The sequence below is a fragment of the Gopherus evgoodei genome, chromosome 2 (genome assembly GCF_007399415.2).
Source record: "Gopherus evgoodei ecotype Sinaloan lineage chromosome 2, rGopEvg1_v1.p, whole genome shotgun sequence".
Lineage (NCBI taxonomy): Eukaryota > Metazoa > Chordata > Testudines > Testudinidae > Gopherus > Gopherus evgoodei.
Genome location: NC_044323.1, coordinates 99,625,878 through 99,643,610, shown reverse-complemented (window position 1 = coordinate 99,643,610; position 17,733 = coordinate 99,625,878). Strand labels below are relative to the sequence as shown.

At 39.1% G+C, this 17,733-nt stretch overlaps 1 protein-coding gene across 1 annotated transcript in view; it reads right to left on the bottom strand.

The window, feature by feature from the left end:
- CNTNAP2 (contactin associated protein like 2) overlaps positions 1–17,733 on the bottom strand; it is a 1,679,055-nt gene that overhangs the window by 669,165 nt on the left and 992,157 nt on the right. The window contains exon 9 of the mRNA XM_030551435.1: positions 3,170–3,319. Within this exon, the coding sequence (XP_030407295.1) occupies positions 3,170–3,319 (150 nt within the window). The remainder of the gene's footprint in view (positions 1–3,169; positions 3,320–17,733) is intronic.

Sequence of the window (17,733 nt, the reverse complement as noted above, 5' to 3'; positions counted from 1 at the left end):
TCAATGACAAAAAAGTAGTAAATATTAACTAGTCTTAGGGGGAGAAAGTTGTTGGAGAACTGATGCTGTAGAAGTCCAAGTGTCCAGAAAAAAAGCTCATTTGGAGGCACATTTTAACACGGGGTGGGGAGAGGCAGTGTTGGTATTCATATAACCAGGGCTGGTCATCTGATTTGCAGATTTGCAATAGTATCCCTGGAAAATAATTTCCAAAATCTCAATAGAATACCTATAACTGTTGTACTCAGTTCTCCAGAAAGGCACTTGTATATTGACAGACAGACAGACAGCCTTCCCTTAAACATTTGAAGCATCTTTAACTATCACCCAGATAATAATTTTGGCTGGTAATCCATCAGTGAACAACAAACATTTTCTATGCCCTTGAACTTGGGGGAGAATTAAATTATCCCTTTGCTGACTGACTGGCCATGAGTATTCTGCAGAAATAATAATAATAAAAAAAAAAAAGATACGTACTTGACACATTATGGTCAGATCTTGCTCCTGCTAAAGTGAATGGCAAAACTTCTTCTGACTTCAGTGGAAATGAAACAATTATTGAACAGTGCAAAAAGAGACAATAAAAGCTTTACTTTCCTCAACTCTTCTCATCCTTACTGCCCACAAAACACACACAACTAAAAATCAGAAAACTAATACATAAAAAGAAGTAGAGAGGAGTACCTCAATAGAAAGGGAAGAATACTCCTTGCTGTTTACAGAGGTTTGTGAACATATTGTCTAGATTTTCTAACATATTTATGCAAGAGATTGACTTTAACTGTCTGTAATTTATAGTTGATATAAAGCAGAATTAGCGTTGAGAAAAGTTTAAACAGATGTGTCCCTCAAGTGCAAAGCAGAAAGCAAGCTTGCTTTGGGTTCAATACACCTGCCAGGACAATTAAAAGGCAAAAGTGTGGTCTTGGAGTGCAAGATGCTTATTTGGAAACAAATTCGGACACAAGGTATGCAAAATACATATTCTTTGGATACATTTTGAAAAGAACTTCAAGCTGAAAAAGATGACACATATTGTTGATCCAAAGCAACAAGTACAATGCTGAACTGATCTGGGAAACATACAAAAGACAGTTGATGTCAGACTCCAATATCCTACAGAGGACTTTTTATGCGGGTGGGGGGTGGGTTCTGGAATTACAATGAACCTTTAATATCAGAATGATCACAGATGAAATAGGATGACATCAGACACTTGACAGTGAGTGGAAAGGGAAATGATATCTACCTTGAGACTATATGCTGTCTATCACAAGATCAAAGTCAAAGGGTCAGAGGATAAAAGACATGCCAGAGAGAAAAGATGCCGTCTCCAGAAACATAAATTATTCCTTATTCCTTATAATGGCATAGTTTGTGCCTATCTAGATTAGCTTTTTCAGGGTTTAACACAGAAGTGGTTAGGCATATTAGTTTTTTATTAATCTGATTTTTCTCTTTCTTCATAACTTGTTTTAGTGAGACCATCTAAGTCCCTAATTATTTTGAGGTAAAGTCACAGCAGTACTTTCCTGAATGGAAAACAATCTTTCAAAATATTGTGTGAGGCAGTTGGCTATGTTGGGGCTCTTGGTAGAGACAACACTGTAAGAAGCACCACCTAGACATTGGGTGAAGTAGTAGGGACACAGGGAAAGATGGAGGATCACAAGGGGAGTTGCAGAGACAGGGTGAATGAACACTGGTTAACTTTTATGACAGGTGAATTTTTATTATAAATATTGCCAGATTAAACTATGACAGGCATTAGCTGTCAAGAACTCCTTTTTAGTATCATCATTACCATGAGATTTCCCAGAAATTTGTGGCATAGAACATCAAGACGATTAGATCTAGTCTTAATTAAGTGTATATGGGTTTTTGTAGGACTATTTAAACACTAATTTCCATATATATATTTAATGATTTCACTGATGAAAGATAATGAAATGAGAATAATCTTGCAAGGATTTTTTTGTTCTTTCCGCTTTGGGCACTAAAATCATAATCTCAGTAATGTTTTTATCCCTGGAATAACAGGAGCATACATAACACTGTATTTTTTCCCCATTAGCTGCTCAGCTTGCAAGATTCAAATAACCAGTTTAAAAATAAAGCACATTTCTATTCAAAAAACCCTACAAAGTTATTTTATGCCCAGTGTCCTGATGTACAAACTCACATTACCTTTGGATCAATCAGTTCTAAAATTCCATTGATTTCAGGTGTTCGATCTCAACAAGAGATTTGCCTGAGTAAAGACTGCGTGGGCAGACCATTACTGAATGTGATAAAATAAGACAGCTGATATACGCACAATTATCTAAAACAGTATATTATAATATCTACAGTGAAAAGGGCTCTTTGAAATTAAAAACAAAATTCTATATTATGGCTGAGCCCCTTGTGGATAACACAAGATGGTGGGAGAGAGTCAAAGAAGTTGTCTTTGCTCAGGGCTTTTAATAGTTGTAGTCTTAACCTTACTGGAGTACATGGACTGCTCCTGGTTCATAATGTTAGTCAATCTAGAGCCCCAATTCTGAAAAACAGTCAAATACATCCTAAAGTCCATCCATATTAAACAGTCTTGACTCTAAACATGCATTTACATTCCATCAACTCCAATGGTACTTAAGCATATGCTTAAAGTTAAACACATGGTTAAGTCTTGTCCTAAATAGGAATGTGTTCCTGAATCATGGCTCAAAAGAGGAAGAGACAGGTCCATACTCCAACTCTATACCAGCAAGTAAAACTGGTTCCACATCGTGGAGACCATATGATGTACCTTTTCAGAAAGTGGCATCGGGAAGTTCCCAATAAGATGCAATCAGCTCTGTGCCACCCTTACTACAGGGTTCTGCCTCTGTGCCAAGCTTTCACCAACAGATTTTAAGCTGCAAAACATGGATTTGGGAATGCGCTCCTCAGAAAGTAGGATAAAGCATCTCATGTAGTATCAGGAACTGCCACACATGGGGGAAAGAATGGCTAATAAAATAGTTTATTTTTTTTTTGGCAGTTATCACCTAAGCCATTTGAAAAAGATCCAAAATACTAACACTCTGCGAGTACTGAGTTTCACCCTAACATCCACATTGACCTATCGTATAGAAAATAAAAGGACAGCACTAAGCAGATATGCTAGTATTGTAGTTTTTACCTCCAAAGAAATATTTCTCTCCAGTTTTAACTTGTAGAGGACTGTTTGTTCGAACTGCTGAGGCTTCGTCTCCATCAATGGTGAGGACAGCAAAGTTTTCCTTAGCTAGAAACCGGATTTCATGCCATTGCCCATCGTTGAGTCCCGAGCCTGGAAGGAAAAGAAAGGGTCGAACCTTCTTCAGTTCATTATTTACTTATTTAAATATGTTTGCTGCATGAATTCTAAGCACCAGGCACATGGACACGAGTTTTGTACAAGGACCCTACTATGGACTGGGACATCTACACATTCTTGTAAAAGTAAATATGAAATCAATCATTATCACGAATGCAACTCTGAGACTGCTCATTCATCATACAGAAGTCTATGTTTGCTTTAAAGCAACCACATCATTTCATTCATTAAAAGGCTAATTCTATGTTTAACTGGCAAAGGATATCCTTTACTGTATCTGCAACCAAACTCAAAAGAAAGAAATATTTCTATGTCCATTTAATTATAATAGGTAACAAAAAGGAGGACATATATCTTTGATTCTTGCCTCTAATGAGTGCTTGATACTTCCAACGTAAGGGGAAGGAAAATGAGAAAAGAAGAAGAAAGGCTTAAAGGGAAGCCTTATTCAAAAATAATCCTATAATATAAAATGGTGGTAGAAATAGAAAATAAAGACAATTATCATAGAGCCATTGCAAAACAACCAATCACCCAAACCCTTAAGCTTAGCTAAGCAGTAGCCTCAGTCTGCTGGTACAAATGAAGAGGACTTATCTATTTAGTCTTTCAGCTTCCTCTATAGGGAGCTGATATAAAAGTTCTGTGCCTGGTACTCATCTGCTGGTATGACATCATGTTACTCGACTGTCTGGACTGGTTTTTTAGGATAATGAATTAATCAGTACTTTTCATTATGATCATTTCTATACACATAAGCAATATCATGTCTGTTAATCAGCATGCTATCTAATGAAACCTAATTCCAAATATTTTCTTTTTGACATTTTGAATGCACTACATCACATATCACAAACATTCTTCATTCAGACTCAGTTACTGAATCACATTAACAGTTCATGACAGAACACAATATAATACCATACAGTGAAAGTGAATTGTCTCTAAAACTAAATATGATGCATTATAACACTGGAGCTAATAAAATGGCTGATAAAAAGTCAAAACACTAAAAGGAATATTATCCATGCACCAAAGATTTTAACAACCATAGCCTTTCATATAATAGATGGTGTTCATGGCAAACACTAAACTCTAGTGACCCCTATTGTCTTTAAATATATTCTTTTTCTATTGCTTCTATGCATTCAGTTTAGCCAACAAAGACACACCAGTACTTGATAAGAACAGAGGTCATAACCTATGGACGTACTAGACATACACCCATTTTACTTCATGCTTAATTAATAACCATTACATACCCCACCCCAAAATCCGTAAATTATGAGACTGCAGTGTTCAGTGTAAGTAAAGGGAGAAAGAGAGGGTTGCTGAATAGTTCAGGAGTTCCTCTGGACTGGAGCAGGATTTTCTAAACAGACTGTTTAAAAAAATAGGGCCAGTTTCTGCAAGTCTTTAACATATTGATTTCAATGGCACTACTTGTGGAGTACCACTCAATCCGAATAAGGGGCAGAATCCCAATAACAGTATTATCTAATTTAAAAAAAGTATCTACTTCATGAATGGATGGGGCTGCCAGATTCATGAGCAGCAGAATATGGTTTGCAAAACATTTTTTTTTAAATATTTTTTTCAGGTTTTCATGAAAATACAAAATGACTGATATGTTTGGTGTGGAGGAGTAATTTCTTTAAAACACAAAAAATGTTTTGCTACCAAGTGTTGTAGTTTCACACTGGATACAATTAACTTCTGCTCATAAAAAAATAATCTCATGTTCCACAAAGAAAAACTGTGTGCTCACTGGTTGTTTCACAAAGCTCCAATGCAAAATTATTTTTAAAAAAAAATCTGCAATAAGCAAAGCTGCTCATAAATATCAGGGCATAGGTAAAATGTGGTATCATGATATTGTAGATTCATATGGCCTAACATTTAAAAATCTACTTGGACTTGTACCAGATAATTCACTGCTCTCTTGAACTGAACTTGTGGACATTACAGGGTCATTGCATTTGTTACATAATTAAACATTTTAAAATCCTCTTGCCAAATTTAAAAGGGATGAAAATGGTGATGTGAGTTGTGTAATATCGACTGACCCTGGTCATCGATGGGTGGGGTTGAACCTGTGGCCGCTCGTGCATGAGCTAAAAGCTATATGCCTCTTAGCTAAGGCTGTAAAGAAGACTCATTAATCTCTCTCTAAGTGGTCTCGGTGCCACTAGATGGGACAGAACACCACACCCAGAAGATGTGAGGTTACAGTTGCACATTAGCAAGAGTGTGAATATTTGTTGAAGTAAGTCAGCATCATTTTCTCAAAGAAGAAAGAGTTTAGAAAGTAACCAACAGGAGATTAAGAAGGTATAATTCTAGCTTGTGCGACCATTTATCAGACGTCAGAATTTGATCCTTGATGTTTTTGACAAACTGCAAGCTGGGTAATTACATTCTCCCTGTAGTGGACACCTCTAAAATGTCAGTATTTGCCAACAGTTACCACCCAGAAGTATCAGAAATACCACAGATTTTCTCTCTACTTAGAACTGGAGATATCTGTGGTAATTACGTGTTTATGGTTGGGAGATACTGCATTTGTAATGTTTTCTATTGTCTTGTATAATAAATTGCTTTCTTTTCAAACTGAGAAGGAAGTAGATTGTTATAAGCTGGATGAAACCTTGTTATGGATAGAGTAAAAACCCCATTGAGATTGATATGTCTGAACACATTCTTCAATTAACATAAATGTAAGCTTAAGGGGAAAAAAATAAGAGTGTGTGTGAACCCACCCAGGAGCTTTAGGCTGAATACTGGATAGGTGTGAGGAAGGGATGTGAGGGAGGGAAAGGAGAAGAGTCAAAAGCAGGGGTGGCTCCAGGCCTCAGCACACCAAGCGCATACTTGGGGCTGCATGCCATGGGGGGTGCTCTGCCAGTCGCCGGGAGGGCGGCAGGCAGACAGCCTTCGGCAGCATGGCTGCGGAGGGTCCGCTGGTCCCACGGCTCCAGTGGACTTCCCGCAGGCGTGCCTGCAGAGAGTCCGCTGGTTCCATGGCTTCTGTGGAGCCGCGGGACCAGCGGACCCTCCACAGGCACACCTGCGGGAGGTCCACTGGAGCTGCGGGACCGGAGACCGGCAGAGCACCCCCCGCGGCATGCCGCCATGCTTGGGGTGGCGAAATGTCTAGAGCCGCCTCTGGTCAAAAGACTGAAAAAAGACAAGAACGGAGAGAGAAATGGATGGAAAAAGGGAAAAAGCCAAGAAGTAGTCTGTTAAAACAGTGTGACCTGGAAAAAAAGTTAGAGAGACAGCTTTTGGGTCTGTTGATTAAAGAAGCTTGGAACTGTAAACTAAGAAATTGCTCCTTTTGTTCTTGGTTCCTCTTGCTTCAAAAACACATGATTTTGTACATGCCTTGTAAATCAACAAGACTGCGTCAAAAAAAGATACCAGGATCCATCAATTTCTACTTTGAACCAGAACATCTGTCACAGCCCCAAACTTTGACTAGCTGCTTGGTTTGAAAAAGGGCAATGTTATTTTAAGACTAACTATTGAAACGGTGGTAGTGGTGGTTTGGCTGTTTTACTTTTAACTTTCACATTTCAGCAATAAATGTAAAATGTCTGTGGGGTCGTAAAGCCAAAACACTAGTGGTTTTATATGCTTTTTAATTGAAGTCATTTGATAATGGACAAAATCTGCTAACTTGAGTCCTGTCTCAATTCAAGCAGTTTTCTTTTAACATACCTGACAGAACAGATGATACCAAAAGAGAGACAATTATGCCACTATATTGGGAGAACACTGCACTTCTTATATTAAGCCATTTTAGTTTGCAATCCATTATCTCTCTAAGTCATTCCCTAATAGCACCTACTTGTATTCTGGCAGACAATCGGCTATTACTGGCACGAAAGAAAGTATACTTTTCACCTTTGGTAAAATTCTTATCATTAGAAACTTTTCATTTGATCTCAGTGTAAATGGAACAATTATAATAATGAGCAAAAATGTAGAAGGTGGTTTATAATGGACAAAGTCCTAAAGAAATATTTTCCATTTCTTTGAAGTTATTTCCTCCTTCTGTCTGCAGTCCTCAGACTGCTTTACAAACACTGTTGAAATAAGCTTCCAACACCACAATGAGCTGGGTAAATAACAATATTCTCAATTTACACAGATGGACACTTATGCATTAGAAAGTTGGATGACTTGCCATATGGGAAGTCTGTAGCAGAGTCAGGAATTGAAGCCTCTTCTTGACTCAGTCTTATACTATCAAACACAAGTTTCTTTACCTTACATTGTAAGGGTAAGCCTCACACCATCCAAATGTTTACTAGACGGAGAAACTCAGATTCTCCAGAATTACTATGTTTCAAAACACTGTTGATTTGATATCTCCGTTCTTTACCCCATCCAAACAAATTATTACTCTGCCCACCAACAGTTAGTTACAGATTCAGTAGCTTGATCATATTGTTTAATTCTACCTAAACACAATGAAAATGGTGATGGGTTTTTCAGTGGATTCAGTTAAAAAAAATTAAGTGTTCAACACATATTTAGCATACAATAACCAAACCAGCCTTTGGAAATAATATTAGGACCTGATCCTTCAAACAGTTATGTGTGGGAGTAGCTTACAGGAATAGTCCTATGACTCCTGTGAGTAAAGGCAGTCTTTTAGTATTTGCAGGATCAGGTTATTTGGTTGGAATTTTTTTAAAAACGATCTAGCCAGTGTAAAGACAAACAGTAAACTTAAGAAAAAACATTGTTTTCCCCCCTTTGCTTTTTATCTTTATGATATATGGCTCAGGGCCACCCAGAGGATTCAGGGGGCCTGGGGAAAAGCAATTTTGGGGGCCCCTTCCATAAAAAAAAGTTGCAATACTATAGAATACTATATTCTCGTGGGGGCTCCTGTGGGGCCTAGGTCCTGGGGCAAATTGCCCCACTTGCCCCCCACCCCGGACAGCTCTGATATGGCTTCACTCAATATCTTTTCTGGACTTAAGCTCAGACAAGAGTCATGTTTTAGGATACTAGATTATCTGTAATATGCAACTTTTAAAACCATTGGGCCAAATTCTGAAGGCCTTCTTCTGTTTTTTGCTCAATTCTTCCTTAGGCAATGTCCCATTGAAGTCAATAGGAGTTAGCCTACGAAAAGAAAGAAAAATACTGAATAAGCACTTCAGAATTTGGCCCATAGTGTATACATTAAACTACATAATTTATTAAAGACCATTGATCTGATACTGTGCTTCATGGACTGAAACAAGCATGAACTATGGGCTAGTCTACACTGGCAATGTTAAACCGCTGCCGTGGCTTGTAACGTGACCTCTCCCAGTGCTCTAAAAAAACCCACCTCAAGGGGCATGGCTACCAGCACTGGTGCTTTACAGAGCTGAAACTTGCTGCACTCAGGTTGGTGTTTTTCACACCTGAGTAAGAAAATTGCATCAGTGTAAAGTGCCAGTGTAGACAAGCCCTATGTCACATATAAGTGAGGAATAAAACCCATATTTGCTTATTTCTAAATCTCAGTTCTCTTTCTTTATAATTCTAGAGCCTACTGATCCCACCTGTCTAGTGTTGCACAAGCAAATAAAAAAAGGTATGTGCTGTCCCACTTAAAGAGGGTGGAATTACTCCAGGATCATAGATCTGTTATGCTGCCCCAATGTGCAATTAAACAAGGACATTGCACCTCACACACAGCACACTGAAGAAGTGGGTGAGGTCCATATCAAAGCAAGAATGGCCAGAGGAAGAAAGGGCTGTGTACTGTACACTCTTGCCAATGCATACTCTGTAGAAGCAAATGGATAGTGTGGAGTATGTAGTGCTGCGTATATCCAAGTAGTGGTGCAGGGAAGACCAGATTCTGCAAATTACAAAACTACAAGCCACTTGGGCAATATAGTTTCTGGTTTCACTCACTCTGCCTTTGTGTGCATGAAGCAGCTAAGGATGCATCCTACTGATGGTGTTTGGAGATTGCACTGGGGAATTGCCTCAATAATAGAAGTATTCTCTCCTAAACGTCTGTGCTATCACCCAGTCCATGTCATGGGTCAGTCTCTAGTTTCATGCAGTTTGCAGCTGACTGAAACCAATGACCTGCTAAGCCTGTATTGCAGTGGTTCTCAAGCCACGACCTGCGGGCCGCATGCAATGAAGGGCACAGCTGTGTGCAAAAAAAAAAAAAATTCAAAATTTCCTGCTCCCATCTGCAGGGCCAGGGCCAGCTGAGTGGGGGGAAGAGGGCATCAGGCAGTCCTGCTGGGGTACTCCTGCCAGCAGCTGAGCTGGTGAGTGCAGTTGGGGGATGGGGTGCAGGAGAGTGGGTCTCTGGGGAGGTTTTTGGGGGGGAGGTGGGCTCTGGGCAGTGACGGGTTAGGGGGTGATGGATAGCACAGGCCCAGGAACTAGTGGTGTTGACAGAGGTTTTAATTGGGGCTCCGTACCTGGCTCTGCTCTGTAGAGGGGTCATTGGGTGGGTGGTGCTGGGCATATGGGTTTGTGGGGAGGATGTCTCTGGGTAAGGGGTTGGTGTGGTGCTTTGTGTGTGTCTGCCCCTGAGGAGGAGAAGGAGAAGGCTGGCAGTGCAGGGCTGAGCGGGCCAGTGTGCATCTGTCACGGTGGTTCTCAACCTATGGCTCAAACACCACATTGTGGACCATATATAGTAAATAAATTGAGAACCACCACTGTATGGTATGATAGTGGAACTCATATTCGTTCTGGCTCCCATTGCCACATGCCTAATTATTACTTAGCACCTTTTACCTATAGTTCTTCTGTTGACCATGATTTTCCTGTGAAGTTCCTTAACACTCCTAGTTATAGATGCTTACTGGGACAACTGTTTGGCACCATGAACTAATTGCTGTGCTTCAAAAACTCCCCCTTCCCTCTCAAATCTTGTAACAAAGAGCACACTTTCTCTCCAGCAGAGTTTCTGTCCACTGCAGTATGTTTTGGGGGCAGCTGTATCAACATCCCTTTTCTTACACGGCCATGTGGTGTTCCAAGAGTCAAATTATTACTTAGTTGCACAGTAAAGGCTTCCACAGAGGACAAGTTCTGTGCAAGTTGCAATGGCACATTTCTGAATACACTAGTCTCCTGTGTACTTTGTACATACAGACAGATGATTAGCACTTCATAAAAAGTATTCTGACTTAACAAAAAATCCAGTTTAGCTGAGAATATCTGATACACTAAGGCTGTATTGAAACCAAAGGTAGAAAATGGCTTTCCCACAACAGAGTTTTGATTCAACAAGGTTAGATTGCAGCACATTCCTGAGTCATAAATATGTATTTAGAAATCTTCCTGGGATTTAATTTATTTTCTCTGAGATGTGTGCATATGCATGTGTATTTTGCTGGTTTTATTTTTTCTGTACCCAACTTTAGAAAATTCTTAAATAACTTAAAAGATCTTTTTTATTAAGTATGCCACCTCCACAATTCCCTTTCTGAATCCTCAGAAAGCTAGTTTCATATGCAAATTAAATATGCTAATGAAACAATCTATCCACAATTTCTTTTTAATGGTATTATTTTAAAAGTAGGGCTCTTAAGGTAATCACTTTGATTGAACAAGAAGAAACAGATATTTCTGTTATTAAAAATAAGAGGAAGGACTGGATTAATGAATATAAAGAAAAAACAACCTAAATGCAAGAGCTTAATATGTATTAGGAAACTGAGAAAGATAACATCTGTTGTAGTTATTCTTCAAACAAAATTATTGTAGTTAAAAATCTTAAAATTTCTTTACAGTTAGTCTTGAGAGATCAAATCTGATTGCAGGACGAATACACCTGTGTGGAGTAAATTAATAAGACTTCTCAGGCCAAATCTTCTGCTGGCCAAAATTTTGCTGTAAATGGGCAAAATTCTTTTGAAGTCAGTGGAGAGACACCCATTTTACAAGATAAGACAACTTGGCCCCAATCTTAATGCATTACTGACACCCATCGTACAGCTAAGAACATCAATTAAATATTTAAATAATATGAAAAAATGCTTATGTAATCACTCATATTAGTCTTTAGAATAGTAAACCAAGTGTAACCAAATCATAGGCTATTTACTCTCCAGGCCAGAACCTCAGCTCGTGTAAATTGTTCTAGTTCCATTGGCTTCAGTGGAGTTATACTGATTTACACCGGCTAAGGATCACCTTTGAAAGAAAGCACGTAACACTCAGCACCGTGTGGTTGCTCCTGCAACTTGTGGTTGCTCTTGTGTGGGAGCACAAAGCACAAACAAAGGCAGTACTTTCTCCTGCTTGGGCACTAATGAGGAGACAACCAATTTCTCCATTCTGGCTGTCTGTAAGCAAAGGCTACAGAGGTTCTGCACTCCTTTAAAGGGGACTGGCTGGGTAATATGAATAATAGTCAAAGCCCCTTCCAACGATATGCTACTTTTTATAAAAGCTGTAGTAGTCACCACTCTGGGCCAGCTCCCCAAAAGAGCACTATTCCTTTACACCACTTTTTCTATTTCTGAGCCCACAGTCATCTTTGAGTCTGAGCTCTCTCTGCATCCTCACACCCAGACTATGTTCTGGCCTTGACAAAGACAATCTTGCCCTACTGATATCTATTCAGAAGGCTGCTGCAAAAATCTTTTTCCTAGCCTGTCAGTTTGACCATGGCACCCCTCTCTTTGCATCTCTTTACCAGCTCCTTCTTCTCCATTGTATCAAGCATAAGCTACTTGTGTTCACTTTCAGTGCCCTGCATAACCTATCATCTCTCATTAGGGTGACCAGATGTCCCGGTTTTATAGGAACAGTTCTGATTTTTGGGTCTTTTTCTTATATAGGCTCCTATTATCCCTGACCCCCATCCTAATTTTTCACACTTGCTGTCTGGTCACCCTATCTCTCATTCAGTAGCAAAAGGTTAATTTCCCATCTGTGATTAGTCTGTCATCAGCCTCTATCACCCACTTGTAAAATTTTCAAACAAGCACCTTTGTGATGGCTCCCATGCTGCCCCACATCCTTGGGAGACACTCTCGGTAAACAGCTGCAAAGCTAATTTGTTGTCCTCCTTCAAAGCCCACATTTGTTATTGTGATGGTGCATCCCAAAAGGCTTTATGGAAATATGCTTACAAATGCATATATGACATAACTGGCATATGTAGCATAAAACATATTCTATGTAACGTATCTCTGTAAAGGTTATGATCTACTGAATTCATTCATCCTATTTGTATGAATATGTCATTGTTGTATTCAAAGTTATGAATATTGGCTGTGTACTTGCTTGATTTCTAAGTAGCATTAGCATTTGGTCAGTTTCTTGAGAAAGGACTGTGCAAATTAAGTGCCCAATCAAGAAACACTTAAAGGACAATGAATCTTGGAAGGCTCCAAACCATATAAGAAGTCTACCTGAGGATGTTCAAGGTAACATGTAAACAATGGCTGCTGCCTGTAAAAACTGAGTCATGCATGGACATGTGACTTGTCCACCTGACTCCAAAACTCCATCTTGGAGCTGGACATTGCATCGGAGAGAGGGGGTACCCACCCGCAAGAGAAAGTCTATTTAAACCCTTGGGAGACCCCTCCATTTTGTCTTGAGCTGACTAAAGAGATAGCCTCTCCACCCCTAAGGATACCTGCAAGAAACTGAAACAAAGGACAGCAACTACAGAGGGTGTGAGTGATTGCTGGACCCAGACTAGAAGACGACTAGTCTGTAAAAGGAAGCTTACTGGAATTCCTCTAATGGTGAGGTTTTTATCTGTATTCAGTTTTATTACTGTATAAGACTCAACCTTGCGTGTTTTATTTTATTTTACTTAGTAATTCACTTCGTTCTGTCTGTTACTACTTGGAACCACTTAAATCCTACTTTCTGTAATTAATAAAATAATTGTTTACTTATTACTTAACCCAGAGTATGTATTAATACCTGGGGGGCGAGGGAAACAGCTGTGCATCTCTCTCTATCACTGTTATTTAGGGTGAACAATTTATGAGTTTACCCTGTATAAGTGTTATACAAGGTAAAACGGACTTATGTGGGGTTTGGACCCCATTAGGAGTTGGGCATCTGAGTGTCAAAGACAGGAACACTTCTTAACCTGCTTTCAGTTAAGTCTGCAGCTTTGGGGCATGTGGTTCAGACCCTGGATCTGTGTTGGAGCAGACTAGCGTGTCTGGCTCAGCAAGACAGGGGGCTGGAGTCCCAGGCTGGCAGGGCAGGAAAGCAGGGGCAGATGTACTCTTGGCACATCAGTTGGCAGCCCCCAAGGGTCTTCTGTGATCCAACCCGTCACAGCCATGAGGCCACAAAAAAGTTGACAGTGTTTAAGCTGCTGGTGTGTTGAGCCTGCTGTCTATAATGCTGACCAATATTGTCTCATTGTTTATTTTTACTCCTCCTCAGGGGGTCATGGATCAGTGTTCACGTCGCACTCCACATCAGTGCCCAGCATGGGCCAGGGAAGCTAATGATTCAACCAGCAGTTGAATTCAACAATGTTGTTGTTTCAATCATCGCTGAAAGTAATGTTTTTGATTGTTTGTTTGTTTTTAAGGATAAAGGAGTAGCTGGAAGGATGTGACTCCTGGTCACATGCCACCTGAGGCACATTGCACAAACGTTAAGACGACTCCCCGTCCACCTGCATCCATTTGTTGTATCTCATCTTATACTGAAATGGTAAGCGCCTTGGGACAGGCCTGTCTTTTTGTGCAGTTTGTGTTGTGCCTACCACAACAGGGTGCTGGTCTATGATTAGGGCTCCTAGGTACTACAGTAACACAAATAAGATTCTAACAGTTGCAAATAGAGAAAAGATCCATATGTTCCTCTGCAATTAAATCAAGAAACCATCATCAATAATCAACCTCCCCTAGCCTTTCTGCAACCAATTTATGAGAAATGACACCTTGAGCTATTTCTGTGGTCTCATACTCATATTCTCTCTTTCTGAAAATAAACTAACAAATATTTAAATCTTGCTATTAGGTAGTTTAGGGAATAATCCAAAGAAATACATTTTAGGATTTATGACTCAGAAAAGTCCACTTCATTTTTTCAGTGTGTTCTTTTTCTAATAACCAAAGTTTCTATGCACTTACTCTAACAGATATTTAGGCTCAGAAAACTAGAGGAGTGACATATAATCTCTAGAGTGGATTCAAAGCACAGCGTAGTGGCAATAACCACTCGCCAACCAATGATAAATTTGCTCTTCACATTCAAACTTAGTTCTATCTTCAGGTCATTGGGTGACAACATGGCAAAATTTTGCCTACTAGTGATATTTTAGCTACAGTGAAATGTACCCTGTAATTTAGTGTCAAAACATATGGAACTGAAAGGTTAGTATTTACATTTAAATAAAATCTCTAGCCTCAAATTAATGGAGCACATAAAATGACACCATGGTAAGCCATTTTCCTATTTCCATAATTTATAACGTAGTGCAATAAAAATGGCAAATTTTGTAAATATATGCAACTATAATACTGCAGACTTTACAGTAATCAACCTTCTTACAATAGGTTTGACAAATGGTGATTTCTATTACATATGACCATACAGTTTGCAAATATTTGTCAAACTTGTAATGATTTTTTGTTTTTACTGGAAACTTATAAAAATAAATGGAAAAGGGTATTTGCATTTGCACACACAAAATAATGTATTCCAAACTTTAAAACTAGGCATTTGCAGACCCTTATGCTAATATTGGAATGAATATTGTTGCCCAAAGGACAGATGCCCCCCTTCTTCTTGCCTTCTTTAACGGGTTGATGGGGGCGCTTATCTCAGTCTCCTGCTTTAATTGTGAAATAGCCAAACTTACAAATTCAAATCTCACTGTCGAGTCAAGCTTGGAGGGATGCTCTAATTTGCCAATGAACAAATTTAAAGTTTCTGATTTCTCCTCCCTTCATTCTAATCCTGGTAAATTCTGCCAATATTGGTCCCAGTACTGCAGCCACTTACTTACGTGCTTGAAGTTCAAGTTAATGGGACCCAGCGCATGCTGAAAGTTAAGCGTGTGTTTGTTTTCAGAATCAAGGCTGTGCAAAGGTTTTTTATAAAAATATTATGTATGAATTATGCAGGCCTTCCTGAATAAATTAATTGAATCCACTTTTTTTTTCAGAATCATAAATATGCAGTCATGGACACAAATTTTTCTAAATTAGTGAATAATTAAATTATTATAGACTCTAAGTTCACTAGCTTTTATCCTTCATATTCTCTCATTTAAGGAACAAATAAACTTTTCAGAAATTAAAAATCAATTCTATTTTTAAAGGTACTTTTTCCTCTCAGAACAAACAAAATCTCAGGGACACAGTGCTGGTAATAACTTTATCTTATCTGATAGCTTTCACACTGTCTTACTGTTATCTGCCAAATATACCTCTCCACAGAAGCACTATTTTTCCAACTAACACTTATCCATGAGCTGGTCACTATCTTATATTCAGAAGAAGATGCTATCTCCCTGTGTCATCCTTTGAACTCTACATGTATTAAAATTTACCATATTACTATTCTTTTGTCATATTTGTGTGAATTAAAGAAATCCAGCTGCTCCTTTTGGGGACCTTTTGAGCAGTTTTCCTCCCTTCAGTCTCTCTACAGAGTCTCAGGATATTTGTTACAGTCTGTTCATAATTCAGACCCTGGATTAAAGCAGTGTTTGCAGAGTTATCAAGTGCTGAGGAGTGAAGAAAGTACAGCATAATACAGGTACCCAAATTTCCAACATGTCTAACTGAAATCCTCTCTCTCCATGCCACCATGTTCAGATGTCTCTACCAGGCCCACAGACAGCAATTCCGGGCCTCAGGGAATAGTCAATGGGCGCTTTTCTAGCACGGCAGGGCTTCCACATGCGCTCTCAGCTGTCTTTTCCACCAGTGGTATCACCCCGTGAGCATCTAGGAGCCCACTGCCATCCACCCAGGTGATTTAAAAGGCCTGGGGCTCCCAACCGCCCTTTTAAATCATCCAGGCCCCTGGGCAATTGCCCCCTTCCCTCCCCGCCCCATTGGTGGACATGGAATCTACAGAAACAGTGAAAATCTCTCCTGTTTCATTCACATGTGCTCTGAATAAACATTAAGTAAAAAAATAAAATATAACCAGATATATTATGGTAAAATTGAGTTTAAAGGTACTATTTTACTGAACTAGTAACAAGTCATATTATCCTAGCCTTACTTTCTCCATAACATCTCAGCAACAAACAATGATGACAGACAGGAAGATACACACAGAGACTGATGAGCACACAAAATAGAAATAATAAAATTACCTTTTGAGAAACTCAAATTCTGTGTTCTAATTCACCGCCCACAATATAACAGTAAATCCCACTCCCAGTAGAAGTTTGTTGTTTCCTGAGGTGGGAGAATGAGAATGACCCTTCTGTCTCATACACCCTAATGGGCTGATTCTTGACAAACAGAACATAAGCAAATCCTATCGTCCTGGACAGAAGGTAGAGAGGGAGAACTGAGACCCAGAATTTTGCAGATCTCAGCTGTTGGGATATCAACCAGCTTGATCTTTGTGAACAGATTAAGGCCCCAATCTACCAAAGAAGTTATTTAAACTTCAGTTTACTAAAGAATGGGATGATTTCAAGTGGTTAAAGTCAGGCACACTCTTAAATGTCTTGCCAAGCCTAAATCTTGCTTATGTTAAACCAGGGTTCCAGCAAGGCCTTCTGAACATTTTCTAGGTTCAATATTCGAATAGCACAATTTTGTACATCTGTTGGCTTTTTTAACACTACATTTCAGTTTTACTAAAATAATTTAGTTTTCTTTCTTTGTCAATGCTTTTTAATGTGCATCTGTAACATGATTGTTGTGCTTCTGTCTGAGAGATATACAAAGCTCTAGGCACAAGATTTCATTAGTGGAAATTTTTTGGTCACTGCTAATTCACAGAGCAGCTAGTTGTTTTTTTTTTAATAATAGGATTAAGACACTAAAAATTCCTTTATATCCCTTTATCTTCATTGTGCATATGTCTCAGACGATAAATGACAAAAAATCCCACTTTTCTTCCAATCCCACATAACTATTTTTTTCAGGGTATAGCAGTGTCTCTTCCTTCCTTTGTCACAGGAATCTAATGGAAGGAAAGGTGCACTGTAAAAAGCTAGAAGAGAACATGATGATAGACAACAAACAATGGCTGCATTGGCTGGACTCTCTCTGGAATTTGGTGTTCACTTATGTAAACTGACACCCAAGGCTGGTTGCTGATAATTAACAAGAGGGGTTAGATTTGAAGAATTACTTTCTTTAAAAACACATTATGGATGAAATCATGCTAGCAAAAACTGTGGACAGATTCACCCTTCTGTTAGGCAAACTCCTGCAAGC